This window comes from Giraffa tippelskirchi, chromosome 4, assembly GCF_054371585.1.
Source record: "Giraffa tippelskirchi isolate mGirTip1 chromosome 4, T2T-mGirTip1v1.2.pri, whole genome shotgun sequence".
Classification (NCBI taxonomy): Eukaryota; Metazoa; Chordata; class Mammalia; order Artiodactyla; family Giraffidae; genus Giraffa; species Giraffa tippelskirchi.
Window position 1 is genome coordinate 211,065,638 of NC_137278.1, and position 20,215 is coordinate 211,085,852.

At 60.2% G+C, this 20,215-nt stretch overlaps 1 protein-coding gene across 2 annotated transcripts in view; it reads left to right on the forward strand.

Moving 5' to 3' along the window:
* Positions 1 to 20,215, forward strand: part of TAFA5 (TAFA chemokine like family member 5) — a 175,815-nt gene that overhangs the window by 142,082 nt on the left and 13,518 nt on the right. For both annotated transcript variants that reach the window (XM_081597119.1, XM_081597120.1), the window contains exon 3: positions 7,003 to 7,130. In XM_081597119.1, the coding sequence (XP_081453245.1) occupies positions 7,003 to 7,130 (128 nt within the window). The remainder of the gene's footprint in view (positions 1 to 7,002; positions 7,131 to 20,215) is intronic.

A 20,215-nucleotide genomic window follows, 5' to 3' on the forward strand; every position in this document is an offset into this window, starting at 1 on the left:
ACGGTAGCTGGAGTTTTCCTGAGCCCAGGGCCGCCCGTCTCCGGGGGCTGCAGGGAGACCAGAGCCCACCGGGGGCCCAGCTCCGCCGGCTCATCTCCCCAGGCCAGGCGGGGCCTCCCTGGGGTCACCCGTCCTCTCAGCCTCCCTGTGAGGGCCTCCAGCCCCCTCCTCGAAGTCCTCCTGCCCTGGGCGGGCCAGCCTGAGAGTGGCCATGGCAGGGAAGACCCTCGAACAGCACCCCCCGACCCCAGGTACCCTCTGACCTCCAGCCTCCCAGGTCTTCCTGCTCCAGCTGGTGACCGCTCCCAGGAGGGGCCCCCACGTGCTGCCCTGAGGAGCAGAAAGACGGGGCCTTCTGGGGACCCTCCAAACATTCCTGCAGCAAAAACATCTCGATTCCATCCTCAGGGCCTGTGCCAGCCCCTCGTGTGGTGGACCCTTCTGGAAACCTGTGTACGTCTCAATTATGTCTGACCCCGGTGGGGTGTGTGTGTGTGTGTATAATTAGCATCTCTCTGCTCATATAAAATACCAGCCGCCCCTTCCCCACATGTGGATGTGGCCTGACCCCTCCATCACCAGCGAGACCTGGGGGGCTTTGGGGTCAGGGACGTCGGTGCTAGATGCAGCCTCCCCATCTTGGACGCTCGAGGTCCCTTTATGACTGCATCTGAGAGTGTGGCCGGAGATTTCTGGACTCCCACTGGTTTTGTTCTGGATGATTCATTTTTCCGAGCTGTTGAGTAAAGTAAGCAGATTCATGTGTTAATGGAAATGAAGAAACAGTTTATTCCGAAGGGAACCATGCAATTTACGAGCAGCAAAGGGCAGGGGCGTTGAGCGGAGCACCACGGTCTCTGTGATCCCGGGCCAATTAGCGCCACACGTCCCCGTCCATCTGTCCAGGCTCCGGAGGGCGGCATGCTCATCACCACAGTTGCTGTCCAAGAAAGCGTGCCAGCCACCAGACCCGGGTGTCGTCAAGGTCATCCTGCTTGTCCAGGTCCTCAGTTTTGCAGGAGCGGGCGGGGGGCGGCCGGCAAGGGCATCTGGAAGGGGTGTGTTTCTGAGCTTCCATGTCTTTGGAGCTTGTGTGTGCTGGGAGCAGAAGGGGGTCCCAGAATCGCACATGTCCTGGTGGGGAGGGGCAGGGGCCGCAAATCCATGCAGCTCATCCCTGCAAGAGAGCTTCAGGTGTCACACGGGGACACATCTGTGCACACCACATAGGGGTGTGTGCACACACACACACACATATACACAAACACACCCACGGGGCCAACAGCTGGACACATGACCTCCATAGGAGACTCTCAAGGCTGGTGAGCTCACTGGTCTGAGGTCCACTCAGACCCTCCACACGTCCTCGGGACCCTGGTCAGGAGGGTTCAGCGCAGTCAGAGGGGTGCTTAGCCCAGTCGAGGAGCGCGCTGGGGAAAGCTCAGGGTCCTCTTTGAGCAGAGTGAGTCGGGGCTCAGGTCCTTCCTGCAGCTTCTGCCTCAGTCCCGGCCCCTCCTGCCTTTGTCCTGCCTCACACAGGCTGTCTTTTCTCCTGAGATGGAAAATTCCAGAGTGGGGGCCCTGGAAGGTAGACACTGCCCACCCTCCAGGGCCAGCCAGCTGGGGCCCCTCACGGGCCCAGTGAGGGCAGGCACTCAGGAACTGTCCACAGAAAAGACAAAGGCTTAGTCTCACGGGCCTTCCCAGGAGAGACGCTGCTGGTCTCTGCTGGTTGAGCCCAACTCTGGGTCTTCCGCAGGTTCCTGAGAAGCGAGTGAAGCCCTGCTAGCTTTTTAGGGTGTAGTGCACTCAGGCAAAGCCCCATCTCTCACTGGCTGGCCTTGGATCTGAGTGAATTTGGCCCCAAATCCTGCTGATCCCAGGTGGCTGATCTTCAGACTGGGGTCTCCAGGGGCGGGAGGGTACGTCTGTCTCTGAAGGAGGACGGAGCTGGCTCCCCCAGCAGGCCCTGAGGCAGGTACACTGTGTCTCTGTCAGACCCGGGTGTGGGCACCTGTCCTGAGGGTCCCCGCTTGGGTTCTGCATGGGCCCTGGTGCTGCCCCATCCCTTGAATCTGTCCCCGTCTTCTGTAGGAGATGTCCACAGGCCCCTCTGTGGCCCCGGTCACCCTGCGGCTCCTGGGGTCTGTCTTTGACTCCAGGAACGGTTTGCCCCCACAGTTTTGGCAAATTGTCCCTTCAGCCGACTGACCGGGACCTGCCTGAGCCAGTCCTTGATGTGTCCACGACCTGCACCCCGGCCAGGTCCCTGCTTCTCAGCCCCTTGGACACCCCAGGCCCTGCCCTGCTCCCCTCCCAGGCTCCAAGTCCTTCCCTGCCCGAGGCGCTGGCCCTCTGTGTCCCAAAAGGTGTGTTCTGTCCTTCACGAGCACCTGGGCTGCAGGGGCGGCTTCCTTCTGGGGAGACGGCGGCCGGGAATGAGGCTCTGGGCCTGGAATTACCTGGGTGTTCTCACAGAGGGGGACTCGGAGAGGAGGAACCAGCCTCTGCCTGCCCCGCATGGCTGCAGGAAGGAAGGGCGACTTTGCAGGCTGACATTCTCACATGCACCCCGTGGACATGAGTGCCTGTGCAGAAGTGCTTATGTGTGCCCGTGCAGACCTGTGTGCAAGCATGTGAGACATGCACGCATGTGTAGATGTACTTGTGTGTACATGTGCAGATGTGTGTGCAAGCGTGTGAGACATGCGTGTGCAAGCACGTGCAGATATGCACGCCTGTGCAGATGTACTCGTGTGTGCCAGTGCAGGTGTGTGTGCAAGCGTGTGAGACATGCATGTGCAAGCACATGCAGACTGCACATGCAAGTGTTGCCTGTGCAGACATGTGCATGTGAGACAGAAGGAGAGGAGTGTGGCCAGGTTGGTCCCCGGGTGCAGCGCCCGTCATAGGCTCCGGTTGGCAGAGCTGGTCCATCCTGGGCCCCGAGGCCCAGCCTGGACGGACCCACCCTCCTCTGTGCCTGGGACACTCGCTGGGCATGTGGCCATAAAGAGACCCATGCCCTGGGCCTGCACAGGCCAAGGGCCCCTGGTCGTGACCCCGGAACAGGCTGGACTGTGGTCCCCAGCTGTCGTCCACGTCACTCTGCTCGCTGGACCCCCTCCGCCCCAGGGAACGCCCTCCCCAGCTGAGAGCTGCCATGACGTCAGGACCAGAGAGGAGGTGGTGACGTGTGGATATGAAAGGCCCCTTTGTCCCTGGGACGTGGAGGCCCGGCCCTGCACTGCCGACTGCCCCCACAGGAAGTGGGCTGGGGCTGGCTGAGCCGAGCTCCCAAGGCCGACAGAAGGCCTTGTGTGGTCGGTACTGGCCGGCCAGCGCCCTCAGCAGGGCCGGCGCCCACACGCCAGGCCACCTCACTGGGTGGGGACAGGGCGGTGGTCAGGGAATCGGTGTGTCTCTTTGTTCTGCAGACACGTCCTCGTGCCTGCTGCCTGCCAGGCAGGCGCACACAGTGGTCCCACATGCGTGGTGATGATGTGTGTGCTCACGCATTCACGTGTGTGAGCGCAGGCTATGTCACTTCAGTCGTGTCCGGCTCTCTGCAGTGCTAGGGACTGTAACCCGCCAGGCTCCTCTGTCCATGGGACTCTCCGGACAAGAAGACTGGAGTGGGTTGCCATGCCCTCCGCCAGGGGACCTTCCCGACACAGGGGTTGAACCCGCGTCTCTGGCATCTCCTGCCTTGGCAGGCGGGTCCTTTACCACTAGCCCCACCTGGGCAGCCCCGCATTCGTGTGCATGTGTATGCATGTCTGTGTATGTAGCTGTGCGTACGTGAGCCGTTTCACACATATAGGTGTGTGCGCTCCATCTAGGACCTCTGCATGCCTGTGCCTGTTTCCACACGTGCGTGTGTAAGTGTGAACATGTGTGCCCAGGCTCTGTGCCTGCAGTGTGGGCAGGATCTGTGTCCCTCCCCCTACCTTAAGGCCCTGGGGCCCCGCCCCTCAAGTTTTCCCCTCTCTCCCTGACCTTCAAATGTCCCATCATGTTTGTGGGGCTCCTCCATGACAGTGGGAGCTGCGTGCCCCCATCTTCCCAGAGGGGATGGAGGCTTGGGGTAAGCAGCCCCCACGCGCACTTCAGGGAAGATGAACGGGGCCCATGGCCTTGATCAAGAGCCTGGAGCTGTGCCCACTGCAGCCTGGGGGCGGCCTCCAGGGGACCAGCGGGCGTCCCAGCCCTTGGCTGTGGGGAGGCTGGCTCTGTCCCCCCAGCATCTGTCCACCGTCCCCGGCACCACGGTCAGCGGCCGAGAGTGGCTTCTGTCCTCACTCAGCTGTGAAGGACGAGTGTCAGGGGTGTGGACTGGCCGAGCCTTGGGCCGGGCACTCCACCTACAGCTTCTCCTCTGTCCCGACGGTCACTGAGCTTCCCGGGGAGGACGGAGCCCAGGGTGGGTTGAGGGGTGCACCCCGGGCTCAAGGTCCCGGCTGGGCACAGCAGGGCAGACTGAGTCCATCCCCACTCCATCATCTGGTCCTGCAGACCAGCCAGAGCAGCGTTGACATCAGAACCAGGCCTCTGACGTTGCCCCCTGGTCTGGGATAACCGCTTTCTTGATGGCTGTGGCCTCTCCAAGCAGGGCCTGACCCCAGCCTCCTTGCCTCCAGGTCTGCATGTCCCTCTTGCGACTGGAGGGCAGGCCTGTTGCCTGAGAAGGCCGAGTTCTCGCTCTGGTCCCTGGGCCCACCAGGGGCTCGGTCCCCCGCCCCACCCCACCCCACCCCGCCCCACGATGGAGGTTTCTGAGCCGGGCACTGTGGTCTGACAGCATCTCCCTGGGCGCAGCCCCGGGACACAGAGGGCAGCACAGATTCAGATTCTTTAAACCACACTTGGGCCTCTTCTCACCCCGTCTGTCCTGGTTGATCCCAGAGAAACCCTCCCTTCTTTCTTTAATTCGTCTTGATCTTCTCTATGCTGTGCACAGGATTTCCAGGGATTGGGAGGGTGGGTGTTTCAATCTCGCTGCTTCTTCATGGGGGTTAAGGTTTGTGCTTGTTGCAACGACAAGGTTTTTGTGTATCTTTTACTGCCACCAAAATGGTGCACCGGGGACGGCCGAGCCGCCGCGGGGACTTCCGTGGGAATGATGTGCAGACGAGGAGAGGAGGCCCGAGGGGGACGTCTGGGGCGCAGCCATCTGTCCCCGCCGGTCTGGGGGCTCCGAGGGACAAGAGGCGGTGGGTGGCCTTTGTCGTTTGTCTTAGAGCCGTTTTTGGGGCATCCCCCACGCCCGCCGGGTGAGCAGAGCCCGTCTCCTCCTCCGCGGGAGCTGCCGCTCAGCTGGACTGTTTTTCTGCTCTGACTTCAGCTGGATGAGGGGCTTTTCTGAGCCGTGGGGTCTGCCAGGTTGTCTGCGCTCATGCTCAGGCTGCAGTGACAACTGGAGGCCGTGGGTCTTGAGCAGCAGAAACTCATTTTCTCGCAGCTCCGGAGGCGGGAGGCTATGGTGCACGTGCCGCTGACCGGCTCCTGACGGGACCCCCTCCTGACTGTGTCCACGCGGGGGAGGTTGGGTTTGCTGAGGTTGCTTCTCTTAAGGGCACCAATGCCGTGGGGGAGGCCCCACCCTTGTGACCTTGTTTAACCTCAGTTAAACGGGATCTGTAAAGATCCCGTCTCCCAAGTCCAGCCACGCTGGGGTCATCCTGTGACTTTGGCGGGTCACGGTTCCATCCATAGCTCGGCCTAGAAAGGAGCTGGTCTCAGGATGACTGACTGGTGACCATGGATAGTGAGGTACCTGGGGTGGGGCCGAGGGGCCGCACACACCCACAGGGCCCTCCGCTCTGTTCAGGCAGCTCCTGCTCATCAGTCACAGTGGGCACCATGGGGTCACGTGGGATGCCGTCCTTGTCTGTCTTCCAGACCACCTCCCAGGGCACCCTTTGTTAAGACTCACCGAGTCCCCCTCCCCTGCAGGGGCCCCGAGGCCCAGGCCCCCACAGGGTGAGGACCCCAGGTCCCGTGTCACCTTTGCAGGGACAGTCACAGCCTGCAGGGCTGCTGGAGTGGTTGGTGGCCTCTGTGCAGAGAAGTGCTAGGATCCTTGAAAAGTTATTGAGAATTTCGAGGCATAGGAAGAGCAGCGTGGGGCCCTGTGGACTGCGCCCTGCCTGCCCGTGTTTAAGCCACCAAAGTGATCGCCTCTGGAAGGACGTGGGTCACTTGGTCCTAATTCAGAAATGAGCCGCAGTTCCCAGGTTCCTTTAGTGATATGTCCATGAATGTGATACATGTTCTTTCCATCTCCTTCCAGGGTTTCCATCAGTGAGGGGTCCCCAGCCTCCCCACCTCAGCCACAGAGTGGTGGGGGGTTTCCCAAGAGGAAACCCGACCCCCTTCCGCCCATAAGTGTAGGTTTGGAGTCATCAGGGGCTTAGCGGCCCTGGGGGTCTACCTGTCCCCTCCCCATTTGACAGTGAGAAAGACTCAAATCCTGGTGTCACCACCCCGGGGCGTCCTCTGGGGGGTCCTCTTTGTGGATGAGGCCCTGGGAGCACTGTGGTCACTGTGAGATCTGCCAGACGTCCCCACCTGCCCCCCGCCCACCTCCTTCCAGCCTGACTCAGCCCCTGGATTCTGACCTGCGGATGGGCAGCTCCCACGACATCTGAGGGGGTCCTGACCAGGAGACCCCCCGCCTGCTGCCTTTTCTGCTCTCACGTGGATTCCAGACACGAGAGAACTAGGTTGTCCCCTCCAGGAAGGGGCCTTGGATGCTCCTTGAAACTGTCCCCAAGGCCCTCGGTCCCTGCTTACCGAGTGACCGACGGCAGAGCTGGCCATGGGCAGCGAGCAGGTGACTGGGAGCCCAGGGCAGGGGCGGCAGCTGAGCCGAGCCCCTCGATGGGCCCCAGGGGCTGCGCACCTGGCCTCCCCGTCCCTGAGGTCCGGGGCTGGGCGCTGGGCAGCGTGGGAAGCGCCCCCCGCCCCCGGCCGGTGCTGACCTCTGTCCTCTGTCCACAGCGCGGATCATCAGGACGAAGCAGTGGTGTGACATGCGCCCGTGTCTGGAGGGGGAGGGCTGCGACTTGCTGGTCAACCGGTCAGGCTGGACGTGCACGCAGCCCGGCGGGCGGATAAAGACCACCACGGTACGTACACAGCCCCCGGCCGTCCTGGGGTGCGGGGGCCTGAGCGGGCGGGGCCGGGATGGACCCACACCAGAGACAGGGAGAAACTGGCCCCTGGCTTCCTGATGCAGGGAGGCTGCCAGCTCTGCGGCCGCATGGGTCTGTCCCCTGGCTGCTCAGAGCATCGGGGGTCACTGAGTGCCCGTCGGCCCGAGAGGCTGCACAGAGCACCTCCAGGCCGCTCAGCCCACACGAGATCATGGGGGAGGTTGTCTCGTTTCTGGGCCATGTCCTCCCAGCCCCAGGGTGCAGGAAAGGTTCAAACCCACAGAGGGGCTTCAGAGCCCCACCTCTGGGCAAAGGGCCTTTAAGAGGAAAGCATGGGGGAGGAGCGTGGATCTGATGCTGGTGCCCCAGGCAGGCTTTTAGAGCAGAGGCTCTGAGAGCCTCGGGTGGGCCTGGTCCCTCCTGGATCCCACCGAGAGGAGCGCTGGGGTCCCCTGCTCACCTCCCGCAGGCTGGGAGGCCGAGAACGGCGGAGCGGCCTCATGGATGTTTTCTCTGAGATTCCTTTTCCAAAGGAACATTCCCCCGGCACAGGGGGACAGTGAGGGCCAGGGGAGCTGGGGAGCCCGGCCGTGACCCCTGGGGACCGCTCTGGGGCTTCGCAGGCCCGGCACACTCAGCGCTGGCTCCACAAGCCAATTATCGCCCCTCATCTAGGCTCATCCTCCTGAGGTTTCCATAGAAAGCTGAAGGCTGGCATGGGCTCCAGGCTATGACTCCCACCTCGATGCCGGGGCGCATTAGGTCAGGGAGCAGGGGCCTCGTGGAAGGACCTGGGAGTTCTCTGCTGGCATCCCCAGCAGAGAGGCAGGGGCCGTGGCCCCTTGGGAGGTAGGCCAGAGGAAAACCCAGCCCTCTCACTCCCGCGGCTTCCACGTGAGAGCGCAGGGGGGCTCTCTCAGCAGCTCCATCAAGAGGCCAGTCTGGAGCTGCTCTGCCGGGAGCTGTGGGTCACTGTCCTGTGGCCAGACTGGAGGTGAGCTCTGAGCTGGAGTCGGGCTCCTGGGCACTTTCCGAGGTCGGGGCTGTAAAGCTGATGCAGGCCCCCCACTGCCCCACGGACGCCTTGGCAGCCTCTTGTGGTTGCAGGGAGTTCGGGCCTGGGGGCCCTGCCAGCAGCGTGCTCCTTGCAGGCCCCGGTGGCGGGGGTCTTGCGCAGGGCGGCCCCTCAAGGGTATCAGAGCCGGGCTGCAGCGAGCATCCCCAGGTGTCCGGGTGGAGCCGCAGCCGTGCGCTTGTCTGAGCATCAGCCGCGCTTGCTTGTCTGTGTTAGCATGGAGGCGGGGACTTGTCACCACACCCGTGAGGTGTGCCAGGCTCTGCCAGCCCCTTCCCTGAACCTGCCTCTCCACTCCAGCAGCGGAAGGGGCTCTGAGCTGGCTTTCAGCCTCTCCTAGAGTCCAGGAGGCAGGTGACGTTTCCACGGTCCCCATCTGCGTGCTGTGCCCTTTTTGGGATGGAGCCTTGAGGACAGGCAGACTCTGGCACCCCTGGGGTCACCATCCCCAGATCCATGGGGCCTGAGGGTCAGGGGCCTGGGCCAGCCCTGGTGCGGGTGACGCTGTGTTAGGGGTTTTGAATGAACACCCAGAGGAGGGGCCCCTCGGGCAGAGCTCCAGAGGCCCTGGGCATCTCCGCGAGCGTCGGGGCTGGGGGCGCTGCTGCAGGGTCAGGCCTGCCCTCCAGGCCGCGTGGCGCTGGGCAGCGCCTGTCTGTGTCATCACGGTGAATCAGGGCACCCCTCTCATCAAGCCCCCAGCCCCTCCTAGCGCCCTGCTGCGGGGGGTTCTGAGGCCGGCCCCTCCCCGCAGACACAACCCCGGTCCTTGATTTACTCCAAGACCTCTGCTGAGAAGGTGCAGACGCTCATTCCTTTCCATCCCCCAGGCCTCCGGGCTCAGAACCATCATCTCGGTTTTACAGCCATGAAAACTGCAACTGGGAGAGACAGAGATGCCGACGGCCAGGGGTCAGCGGGCCATGGAGCTGAGGCTTGAATCTGCCGGGTCTACGGGATTCAGACGCGGCCCTGGCTTGGCGGGAGCCCCGCGTGTCTCCTGGTGCTTGAGCCCGTGGAGCCCGCGAAGGCCGCGGCTCAGGCAAAAGGACCTGGCACGCATGGGGCAGGTCGGGGGGGCGTGCACGCGCAGGGACCCTCGACTTCCTGGGGGCGGCCCTTCTCTCAGGCGCGGCCGAGGGACAGGTGTGTGCCGTGACACTGACCTCCCACCGCGTGCTGGCCCTGAGTGTCACAGCCCCGCCCAGGAAGTGGGCTCTGGGTCCTTGCACTGGCAGGTCGCACTGAGCGGCTGGGCGGTGACCCTAGGGGACCGGTGGGCTCCGTCATCTCCCCAAGAGTCTGCAGAGGTGACCCCAGCCTGCGGAGACCTGTTTTCCAAGCTTGCTTAAACGCTTACCTGAGCTCTTGACCCAAAGTGAAAAGTGAAAGCCGCTCAGTCACGTCCGACTCTTTGCGACCACAGACTATACAGTCCATGGAATTCTCCAGGCCAGAATACTGGAGTGGGTAGCCTTTCCCTTCTCCAGGGATTGAACCCAGGTCTCCCGCATTGCAGGCGGATTCTTTACCAGCTGAGCCACCAGGGAAGCCCAAGAATACTGGAGTGGGTAGCCTTTCCCTTCTCCAGCGGATTTTCCTGACCCAGGAATAGAATCGGGGTCTCCCGCATTGCAGGTGGATTCTTTAACAACTGAGTTATAAGGGAAGCCCCGAGCTCTTGACCCAAACACCTTATAATTGGAGCACATAATCCTCTTCTAGGATCAAATTGAAGGGCTCATACAGCTGGCAAATTAGCGCCATGGAGTTTCACATTTTACCATAAATTGGTTTTCAATGGTGGGGGCGGGGGGGCGGGGCTCTAGGAGACCTTGGGATTGCTTGGCCACAAGATGGCTAATTCCACCCCAGCGGCCAGGTCCTCAGCCCAGCGCCCTGCAGCCGGGCTGTGTCCACAAGTGACCACCCCCCACCCCCACCTGGTCACGCCCTAACTCCTTCTCTATGTGGCTGTGGCTGCTCCTTTCTCCGTGTCCCCAGCAAACCGTGAGCAAGCCAAGGGCAGGCACGAGCCTTGGGGGGTCTCACCATCCCCATCCCCCGTTCAGGTCTTACGTAGATGCATGTGATCAATTGATTAATTGATTAGCAGAACCCAGGACCTGGGTGCATGCTGATGCCTGCATTTCCTGGATCACCACTTTGCAAAGTGCAGGTCATCACCCCATTAGTGGGTCGTGAAATTAATTTAGTGGCTCACGATCAGCATTAAAAGAAGGCGGAAGAAATAGAATAAAAATGTTCGGGTGCATCCCATGTCTCGAGGGTGACAGCTGCTTGGTGACGCGCACACAAGGCTCCTGGGTGAGGCCACACGGGTACCAGGGCCAGTTGCCATGAAGACCTGGAGACCTGGCATCCTGGGAGTACTCGGGGTGGGGGGAGCCTGGCTTCTGGGGCTCCCGTGATCCCTGTTTCAGGGGCTCCCTTAGCGATCTGTCTCTGCTCTGTGACGTTGGTCCACACGGGGCAAGGTGCACATCGCGGGCCCTCCCCAAGGTCACAAGCAGCAGCCTCTCCTTGGCAACCCAACAGCCCCTGACAGCAGCTGACTGGGCAGGCGGAAGGTGCGGGCAGAGGCTGGGGCTGGTGGGCGTGAGCGCCCTGCGCACCGGTGTCTTCCGTGCGGATGTGAGTGGCTGAGGCAGCGCCTGGGTGTTGGTGGCGCTCAGGGCAATGTGACCCGTGCTCCGTCCACCATGTGCGGTGTCTCCGTATTGAAGATGCGCCTTGGTAGCTTCTCTAACGAGTGCCTCCTAGACCAGGACAGGCCAGCTGGTTGAATTCGTCTCTCAAATCAGCGATTAAGCTCCGCGTTTTAATTCTGTGCTGCGTGAACACCATGCTCTGGGGGGTGAGGGGCATTCTTGGCGGGGGTTCTGAGCAGTCTGCTCAGGACCTTGGATTTCATGGAAACGTGTGACACCAAAAGCACTTTCCCAGGAGCCACCCTGGATGTCTGAATTCTGCCTGAGCCCAGATGTCCCTGACCCCGGAGTTCACGGCGGTGAGCTGTGGACAGGTGCCCAGGGGGTCCCCTAGACCCCAGGAGAGGTGCCCATGTGGCCTATGGGTCTCACCCTGCATCCCTCATCTTGTCGTGAACCGGCCGTCCCTGGGCCAGGCAGCCAGGCTGTCCGCCAGAGCACCCTGCATGCTGACCCCCAAGCATCCCCGCCCAGACCGATCCTGCTGTCCTTCATCCACGCTGAGCATCCAGCCTCCACGGCCCTGCTCCAGAATTGAAGAGGTGGCCCAGTACGGGGTGGGGGGGTTGCGGGGTGCCCCTTCTGGTTGTCTGTCCTCTCCATCCCAATCACAGCCAGCCTTGTTCAGGCTACCCCCTTGAGCTTAGCACCCCCTCAACTCAGGACCTCGTGTCTCTTTTACTTCTGACACTCAGAGCGTTTGCAGGGGGCCAGTGGGGAGTCCTCGGAAAGAACAGCGTCAACCTGGAAGCCTCTGCATCCCTGGATTCAAACTGTACCAGCCGAGGGCCTCGTGTGTGTCTAGTGTGGCCCCGTTGAGGCTCCCGAGAAGGACTGGCTGGGGCCTCTGTCCAGGGCAGCAGTGGCTCAGGCCTCCCGTCCACCAGGGTCTGTGTGCCGCCGCCCGTCAGAGCTGAACCCCCGAGGAGCCACTCGCCGGGCCTGCCCTCGAACCCCCGGCCTAGGAGTCAGCACTCAGGGCCCCCTGCCTGTGGAGTAGGGGCACCCAGCCTGGGGGATGGAACCCCGCGGGAGCCTGGACCCCCAGAGGCTCACGCCCAGAGGACTCACAGCTGCTCGACTCTGGGCCCCGGGAGGCCGACGCCGGGTGAGGAGGAACGTCCCGAGGTGTGAGACCCGCCCTCTCCCAGGGGTACGGGCAGGGCGTGAGGGCCTCTTTCCAGCAAACCTGGGGTCCCAGCTCCCCACAGCTGCTGTGGCCAGTGACCACGCTGGGTGACCTACGGCCGCAGAGACCTTCCCTCACAGCATGGAGGCCACAGGTTCAAGGTCAAGGGTCCTTCCAACCTTGAGGTTTGTCTGCGGCCCTGGGGGCTCCTGGGCTGAGGCCACATCCCCCACAAAGGCTCCGGCTCCTCCCTGGGCATCTGAGCTTCCCTCTTTCCTCCCATAGAGACGCCAGCATCACATGTGGGGCTCACCCTACTGAGGGGTGATTTCATCCCAAAGTCCTTAACTCGTTCCATCTTAAAGACTCAGTTCCGAAGAAGGTCATATTCTGACCTTCCGGGTGGATGAGAACTTGGTGGGGGGCTCTATGCCACCCACTAGCCTGCCAAGCCCAGTGCAGAAGCCTGGGTGCTGTGAGCTGGGGCCCAAGGCCCCCTGTGATGCCCGCATCCACCTGTCCGGGTTCAAGTGGCAGGATCCTCACCGGTGGGAGGAGAGAGAGGACAGACACGCAGAGGCTGAGGGCAGGGGCGAGGAGCTCAGAGGAGACGAGCCCAGGCCGCGGAAAGGAGGCGGCTCAGACACGAGGCGCCCGGTGAGCCTGCCAGGCTTGCAGCCGAGGGCGCTCTCACCCCCCACCATGCCCGCGGCGGCTGCTGGAGCTTCCTGGAAGGACGACGTATTTCAGGAGCTGTGAGATGCAGGGATCGCATACCTGCACACATGATGTGTGTGTCTGTCTTTGCAGACAGCACCTACCTGTATGAGCGTGCGTGTCTGTGTAACAGAATTTGTTAAAACTCTGGCAAATGTGTGGGACATAAAATTGAAGAGGTCTCAGAAAGCCAGGAGGAGAACTTAAAAAAAAAAAAAAAAAAAAGTAGGAAGTACGAAAGAAAAAAAATACATTAGATCGATTCAGGGGGTCTAGAGACTGTAAGATCCAAAAATAGAGACAAATGAAGAAGGAATTATCAAAGAAGTGTTTTCTAAAGAAATTCCCAGGACTCAAAGCCTGGGTTCCCTGTGTTCAGGGATTCACCGCAGGCCGGAAATCAGTGAAGAAAGCCCCGTCCCGAGGCGTGTCAGCGTGAGATCTCGGGCCCGTGGAGATGAAGACAGCATCCTGAAAACTCAGAGGGAAAAAATAGGTCACTTACAAAGATGCAGACATCAGACTGGATCTGGCTTCTCAGCTGAAGCGCTCGGAGCTGGAGAACAGCGGCCCAGCCCTTCCAGAGCAGGGACCCAGTGCATTTCCATGCCAGCCCCAAGGTCACAGGTGGGGGCGGGGCCGCCAGCCTGGAGTCCGTAACTGGGGCGGTCCTCCTGGGCTCAGGAGCCGTGGGCCCGCTCCCCACTCCGGGAGCCCCGTCCTTCGGGGGCTGTGGATGAAGTGGGCCACGGGGATGAGGGTGAAGGATGAAGGGAACCTGGGACCCCATTCACCCCCAGCACAGCCCACGGCAGCCAGACAGACCCCAAGAGGGCTCCTCCAGGGAGAACAGTGTGGGCCACCCTGAAGATGCTTCCAGAAAGTTGTGGGTCAACCCCTCATGCACAGGAGTCTGGCAGTGGAATACCTTGAAGATTCCCGAGGAAAACCAGAAGGGAAACCATCCCAGGATGCTACGCAGAGACTTCTGTGGTACCCAGGAGGAGACCCAGCGGCACATGGCAGGTGCAAGGGGTGGGGAGGAGAGGGGAGCGTCAGGGAGAACTGGTGACCCCGTCCTGACCCCTCCTGGCTACACACAGCAGGCCTGGCTGCACCCAGGTCAGAAGGACCAAGACTCACTGATGACAAAGGGGGCCACGTGGCAGGTACTCAGCATCCCCGTGGGGGCAGCGTGGAGGCCCCCAAGCAGGGAAGGTGGCGGCCGGGGTCCTGGAGGGGAGCCCAGAGGTCCCGGCAGGTGCATCCAACACTGGGTGGCCGACCCCGCGTTGGGTGAAGGATGTGGTTTAGGGTCTGGGGGCCCTGCAGTGCGCCCTTTGCCCCATCCCCGGCCTCCCCGGGGACCCTCCCTGGGAGCCGCACCTTCGCATTCTCCCCAGAGCGCAGCCTGACCAGGCTCTGGGTTCCCGTCTGGTCCACAGGGTGCCCCTCACCCTCCCAGGCTCCCTCCAGGCCCCTGGGCACCCAGGAACTCCTGCCGCCTTTCTGATGCGCTGCAGTGTCTGGGGGCGATCTGCCCCCGCTTTGCTGTCTCTTGTGTGAGTCCTTCCCTCCTTCCCTGGGAAGGGGGCTCCTTCCACAGTCAAGGTGGCAGGGCCTTGCCCCCCTGGGCCCAGCCTTTGGGGGGCGTGTGTGCAGCGCGTCACTCCCCCGGCCGGCACCCTGCAGGCCTCGCTCCCGTCACAGCGGAAGGCCTTCTCCCCGCCATCGGCCCAGGTCAGCCCCCCCGGGTCCCGGGAGAAGTGGACTCCATCCCCTTTGTGGAGGAACTCACACGTGGCCTGTCTCACGACCCGGAGCTTCCAGCCTCCCTGCCGGGCGTCGGTTTCCACGGACGGGACTGTCCCAGCACAGCCAGGGCTCCTCAGACGTTTGGTGATGTTAGGTTCCTCTCTGCTCCCAAGCGGGCCGGCCCAGCAGTTAGAAGCATTTGTCACTGAGCCTTCCCACTTTGTTGCTGTTCGGTCGCTCAGTCGCTTCTGATTCTCTGCGACCCCCACGGACTGCAGCACGCCAGGCCTCCCTGTCTATCACCATCTCCCGGAGTTGGCTCAAACTCATGTCCATCGAGTCAGTGATGCCATCCAACCCTCTCATCCTCTATCACCACCTTCCCACTGCTCTTCCTAGAATCAGTGAAGCGAAACCGATTCTGAGCCTGGAGCAAGGTGCTGTGTGGCCTTGCTGAGCAGAGGCCGCGGTGAGCCGCCTCTGGGCAGTCTTTCCTGTTTCCTTGGGGGAGAGGTGGGCCGTCCTGAATTCCCATCGGTCCGCCAGGCGGGTGTCCTGGGACCCTGCGGAGGCCCCACCTGCCCTGTGCGCCAAGGGCTCTTCCTGGACCCCCCAGCCCTGGGGGCTTCTCATCTGCCGCCCACCCCCCCAGTGCAGCCCCGGCAGGCAGGTTACTCGGTGGGAGGGCTCACCGGCCCCCAGGGTGTCCGACTGGCAGGCAGGACTTCCTCCTGAGGGCTCTGCCGCACCTGGGCCTGCTCCCTGCATCTTCTGTTTCAGAGAAACACACGCTGGGCATCCTCTAACCTGGCCCTGGGTCCAGATGTCTCGCTGCATCCTGGGAGGTGCTGGAGCAGAGAGACGGGGGCAGAGGGGGAGGTTGGGGTCCGTGCAGACCCAGCTGCCCAACAGGAGGGTCTGGCTGCAGCCCTCCTCGCTGTGCCCAAGACACCCTCCCAAGGGCGAGAGGCCTCTGTGCGGGTCTGGGGTTGACCCGTCAAAAGGCAAGCAGGTGGTGCGTCCCCCGCAGAAGGAACTTGGTGCCTGCCCCTCACCGATTCTTCCTTCTGCCAAACAATGAAAAATACCCCATCGTGACTCCAATCCCTGTCTGCAATCCATTTTGTGTTCATTCGAATCACTGCTATTCATCACAGCGATAATAGCTGGACATTTTAATAGATTCCGTGTGTAAACACAAACGTAGATGGCGGCCCGGCACCATCGCATCGCGAGCACTGACATTCTTCATGTCTTCTGCGGAAATGCGCCCCGAACCAAAAAGCGCGTCTGACCAAACCCACAGTGTTTCCTGGGCACTCCTGGCCTGTTCTGAAACCGGGGGCGTTTCCTGCGGGTGGCTGTTTACAGTAATTGCGCTGCGAGCCTCAATGGTCTTCAGAACAGTTGTTCTTTGATTTTCAGTACTTCAGTGGTGAGGGTTGAAACGGGAGAAAGGGTGTCCAGCGGAAAGAGCCAGTGGGCGCTGGACGGGCCACCGCGTGCGGCTGGGTGCTCCTGACCCCACGGAGCTGACAGGCGGCCTGTGAGAGAGCAGTGGGCCGGGGTCGGGGTCAGCTGAGCTCTGCCTGCTCAGCCGGCCCTGGGGGTGGCCCTCCCCTTGAGCCACACGGGCCGCTGGGTCACGTGATCAGTTCGCAGTATCGCCAGCTCCTCCTCCCCTCCCCTCCGCCCTCCCTCCCTGTGGGCTCCGTGTCGGGTGCTGGGGTGCAGCACTCATGGCCCTCAGATCTCAGGACATCAGCAGGCGCCCCTCAAGAATCCCTGGAGGGGCCTCTTCAGGGGCTGCAGGGATGGCTGGTGCCTAGAACGTGAGGGCAAGTGGTTGCTGACCAAACGGATGAGAATACTGTCTGTAGAACCTGCGGCGGGGATCGGGGGCAGCGGGCACTGCCCAGTTATCTGAGTCCCACCGCTCAGACGGATGTGGGGGCAGGGATCTGAGAATGCCAAAGAGTCGCGGATCTCAGCGATCCTTAGGGAAGCCTGGGGGCATGTGTCCCCATAGAAGAACCTGCAGAGAGCCCTCTCGAGGATCGGGACAGCGGTTCTAGAGCGAGCAGGCATTGCTTCCAGCACACTGCCCGTTTCAGCCAGCCTGCACGCTGGCCACGGCTGGCCAGGGCCTTCCACCTCCCCCTGGCCCTCTACCCTGGCCAGGCGTGCCCCTGAGGTCCTACAAGCACGCAAGTTCTCATCTTGTCCACGTGAACTTTCGATAAGGATGTATAAAGTTCAGAGTCATCCCCAGCTCCCAGCAGAGCTGCTTGAATTAATACTGTTTGTCGATTCCACGTTTCATGAACTAATTGGGCAGAGATACTGGCAAAGTCATCGAAAACACGGTTTTCCCTGCTGGTTTACGATGTCCTTGTGATCTTACACATGACATTTCATTGCCTAATGATTCATTTTTTCATAAAAGACAAAGGTAAGTCTGATTCTTCTTAACTGTTCTGTGAAAAGTCAGATCATATATTCAAGATGGAAGTCAAGTCAGTGTGAGCGCAGCAGAAGTCGTCCGGGTGGCGACCTTCCTCCTAACCCAGCGCGGCTCCGGTTCCAAAGCAGAAGGCCAGGCCCCTGGCATCCGCTCTGCCCGCCCCGGCCTGACCCTCGCGCCCAGGGTCTGGTTGCCCCAAACCTCCCCCTGTGGTCGTGTCTTCCTGCTCCGCCCTCTCGCTGCGGCCGGGTGTGACCCCCGCCCCCCGCCCAGCCCCGCCTCCCACGTGGCAGCTCTGATGGCTTCTGGGTGCCGCAGTGGGTGTGAAATACGGCATTTGGCACAGACGTTTGTTAAAGATCAGTCTTGAAAAATGAAATAGGAGGATTTGTGTCTCAATCTAAATCACTTTAAATGTCAGCTCCCCATTGAACAGATCCACAGGGAGACGTAGGTGCTGGGCTGGTACCAAGACTGCCATTGTCACCCCTGCGGTCCTGTGCCCGGGTTGTCTCTCCCCCCGTCACCCCCTGAGCCAGAGCGTGATCTCAGGCTCACCTGGCCCCATGTGGGGTCACACCTCCCGAGCCCCCCTGTTCTGTCCAGTCCTGTCCCGGGGCCGTGCCCAGAGAGGTCCGTCCCCCCACCCGCCGCCTTCAGGCGTGACAGGTGCGATGCACAGGCATCCTTGCAGGAGCCACTGTCACCTCCGTGAGCCTCAGCTTCCTCACCTGTGGGAGGGCAGCGCGCCCCCGTCTGACCCCTCAGGTCCTCGGGTGGGGAAAGGGAGACAGTGGAGGAGAAGGCCACCCCCGGGTGTGGAGCCTGCGGTCTCTTCCTCACGCTTGGACCTCACCTGGGACCTAGAGACCCTGACATGTTCACAAAACAAGCGGGCAGAGGTGGAGCCTGCCCACCAGGGGTGGGGATGGGGGGAAGCTTCACTCTGGGAGTACATGGCTGCAGCAGCAGCACTGGAAGATACTCAGGAGCAAAGGGGCGTAGTTAGCGAAAAGAGCCTCTCGCCGGGGGCAGGAGAAGCCTGCCCAACCAACAAGGCTGTGATGTCCCCTCAGTCCTCAGCCTCAAAACTCTGCAGTTTAGACAGAAAACCTGACCTCCCAGGTGGGAACAGGCCCCTGGGAGCTGCCTTTCAGGTCCAGTGAAGATTCAGGGCCTCTGCACATCGCCCCAACCTTCCGGGCCATCCTGGGGAAGGCAGGGCCTCCCACAGACCCAAGAGCTGAGAGAATCAGACTTGCTCATCCCAAGCCCGCTGACACAGTCCCAGGTGGGATCAGCCTCTGCCTGTTTAAAAAGGAATTTTAAAAGCATCACATCTCAAATATAAACAGAAGGCTGTAAAAGAACGCCAGCTCTCTGTGGAAGGCAATGCTTTCTGGAGACTTAAAGGCAGATTAGCTCTGGAAATAGGCTCTGCAGTAAATGTGAGACTTCTGGGAACCATCTGCTTGTTGGCATCAAACAGATAAAAGAAGCTGTGACCTCCGTGACCCAGGAGCAAAGAGCCTGGAGGAAATGGCAGCCTGGGATGAAATGCAGGCAAGCACCCAAAAGTTTGCAGGACTAAGTAGCAGCTGAACACAGAGGGACCCAAGACATCAGAGTGGACTGAGATGTGTACAGAGCTGCAGATGACAGAGGTGTCACTGCAGAGGATCATCACAGGGGCGTGGGCCAATCTTAAACCAACAGACACTTCATAGGAGATGCAGGAAATTAAGCCAAAGAGAAAGAACATGTGAGAGCAGAGGACGGAAATCCAACCTGTGGAAGCGGACGCCACTGGGGAAAGCCACACGGCGAGAAGCCCGGGTGAAGGTGAGAAATGAGGGATGTCAGCAAGCTTTCCTGAGCAGGGGAGCCCCCGGTTAAGGCAGAACAAAAGCACCCAGAACTCAGCCATCCACGGCAGTATCTGGACTTGGCAGAATGAAGGGAAACTCTCTAATCTTCCAGGTTATAGTGGAGAAAAAAACAAAAGCAGTAGGAAAAGTCCACGGACCTCCCTCCAAAGGCAAAGACAAGCTGCCTCTGAACCTACAAGACCCAGAACCAGAGAGAAAAGGAGCAGCATCTCCAGGGTTTTGTCAAAAAGTGGTTTTATCTGTGCTGTTGTTGTTGTTTAGTCGCCAAGTCACGTCCGACTCTTTGGGCCCCATGGACTGCAGCACGCCAGGCTTTCCTGTCCTTCACTGTCTCCCAGAGTTTGCTCAAACTCATGTCCACTGAGTCTGTGATGCCATCCAGCCGTCTCATCCTCTGTCACCCCCTTTACTTGTGAGTTCAGTTCTATCTCTGATTGTGGTTTTGGACAAAGGAAGTAAACAGGACAGTTTTAAATTTGCAAGAATTTAGAAAGTGTACACTCACATACCTTTCCTGAAAGAGTCAATAAAAGTTGCCCTATAGCCCATTAAAGAAATGTGAATGAGTGGCTGTTGACTGTAAAGGTTGTAGGTCATAGGTCAGAAGATCAATGGTGGCTAGATGCCAATTACCTACATAGAGCTTAGATATAAGTTATTCCTATGACAGTAGTTACACGATTGAACGCAAAATTGACAACACAGTTATTTAATGTACTCCATTTATTGTGAAGAATATTTTTGTGTAATAATAAACTAATTTGTAACTTCTGATCAGTTTGACAACAGCTGCAGGGGGGCAGCTGCAGAGAAGAGGCACTGAGTGTCTCTTTGTGGAAAGAAGGAACTTCCATCACTAAGGAAATGGCTTAATCATTAAAAGTGCACTTAATTAACATAAAGGCCACCACTAATAGAAACAAGAACATGATTTCTTCTAAACCAATGTGGAAGGAAAAGCAAGTAAGACCGTGTGTGAGGAAAGAACCATGAAAGCAGAAAGAGACACTGTGGAACATGCTGCTCATGACAGAAATGCAGCATCAGTGGCGGCAATAAATGTAAATGGGTTAGTCTCTTCTGCTAAAGGCAGAGACTATCTAATCAGGTTTCTTTAAAGAGTCAAATATGTGCTGCCTTCTAAGGGCACGCCTACAGACAGAAGTTTAAAAGCAAATAATAAAGATGCTGGGCAAACGAAATGGAAAAGAAATCAGTAGGTGAGAGTGTGTTAGTAACTCAGTCGTGTCTGACTCTTGTGACTTCATGAATTGTGGCCTGCTAGGCTCCTCTGTCC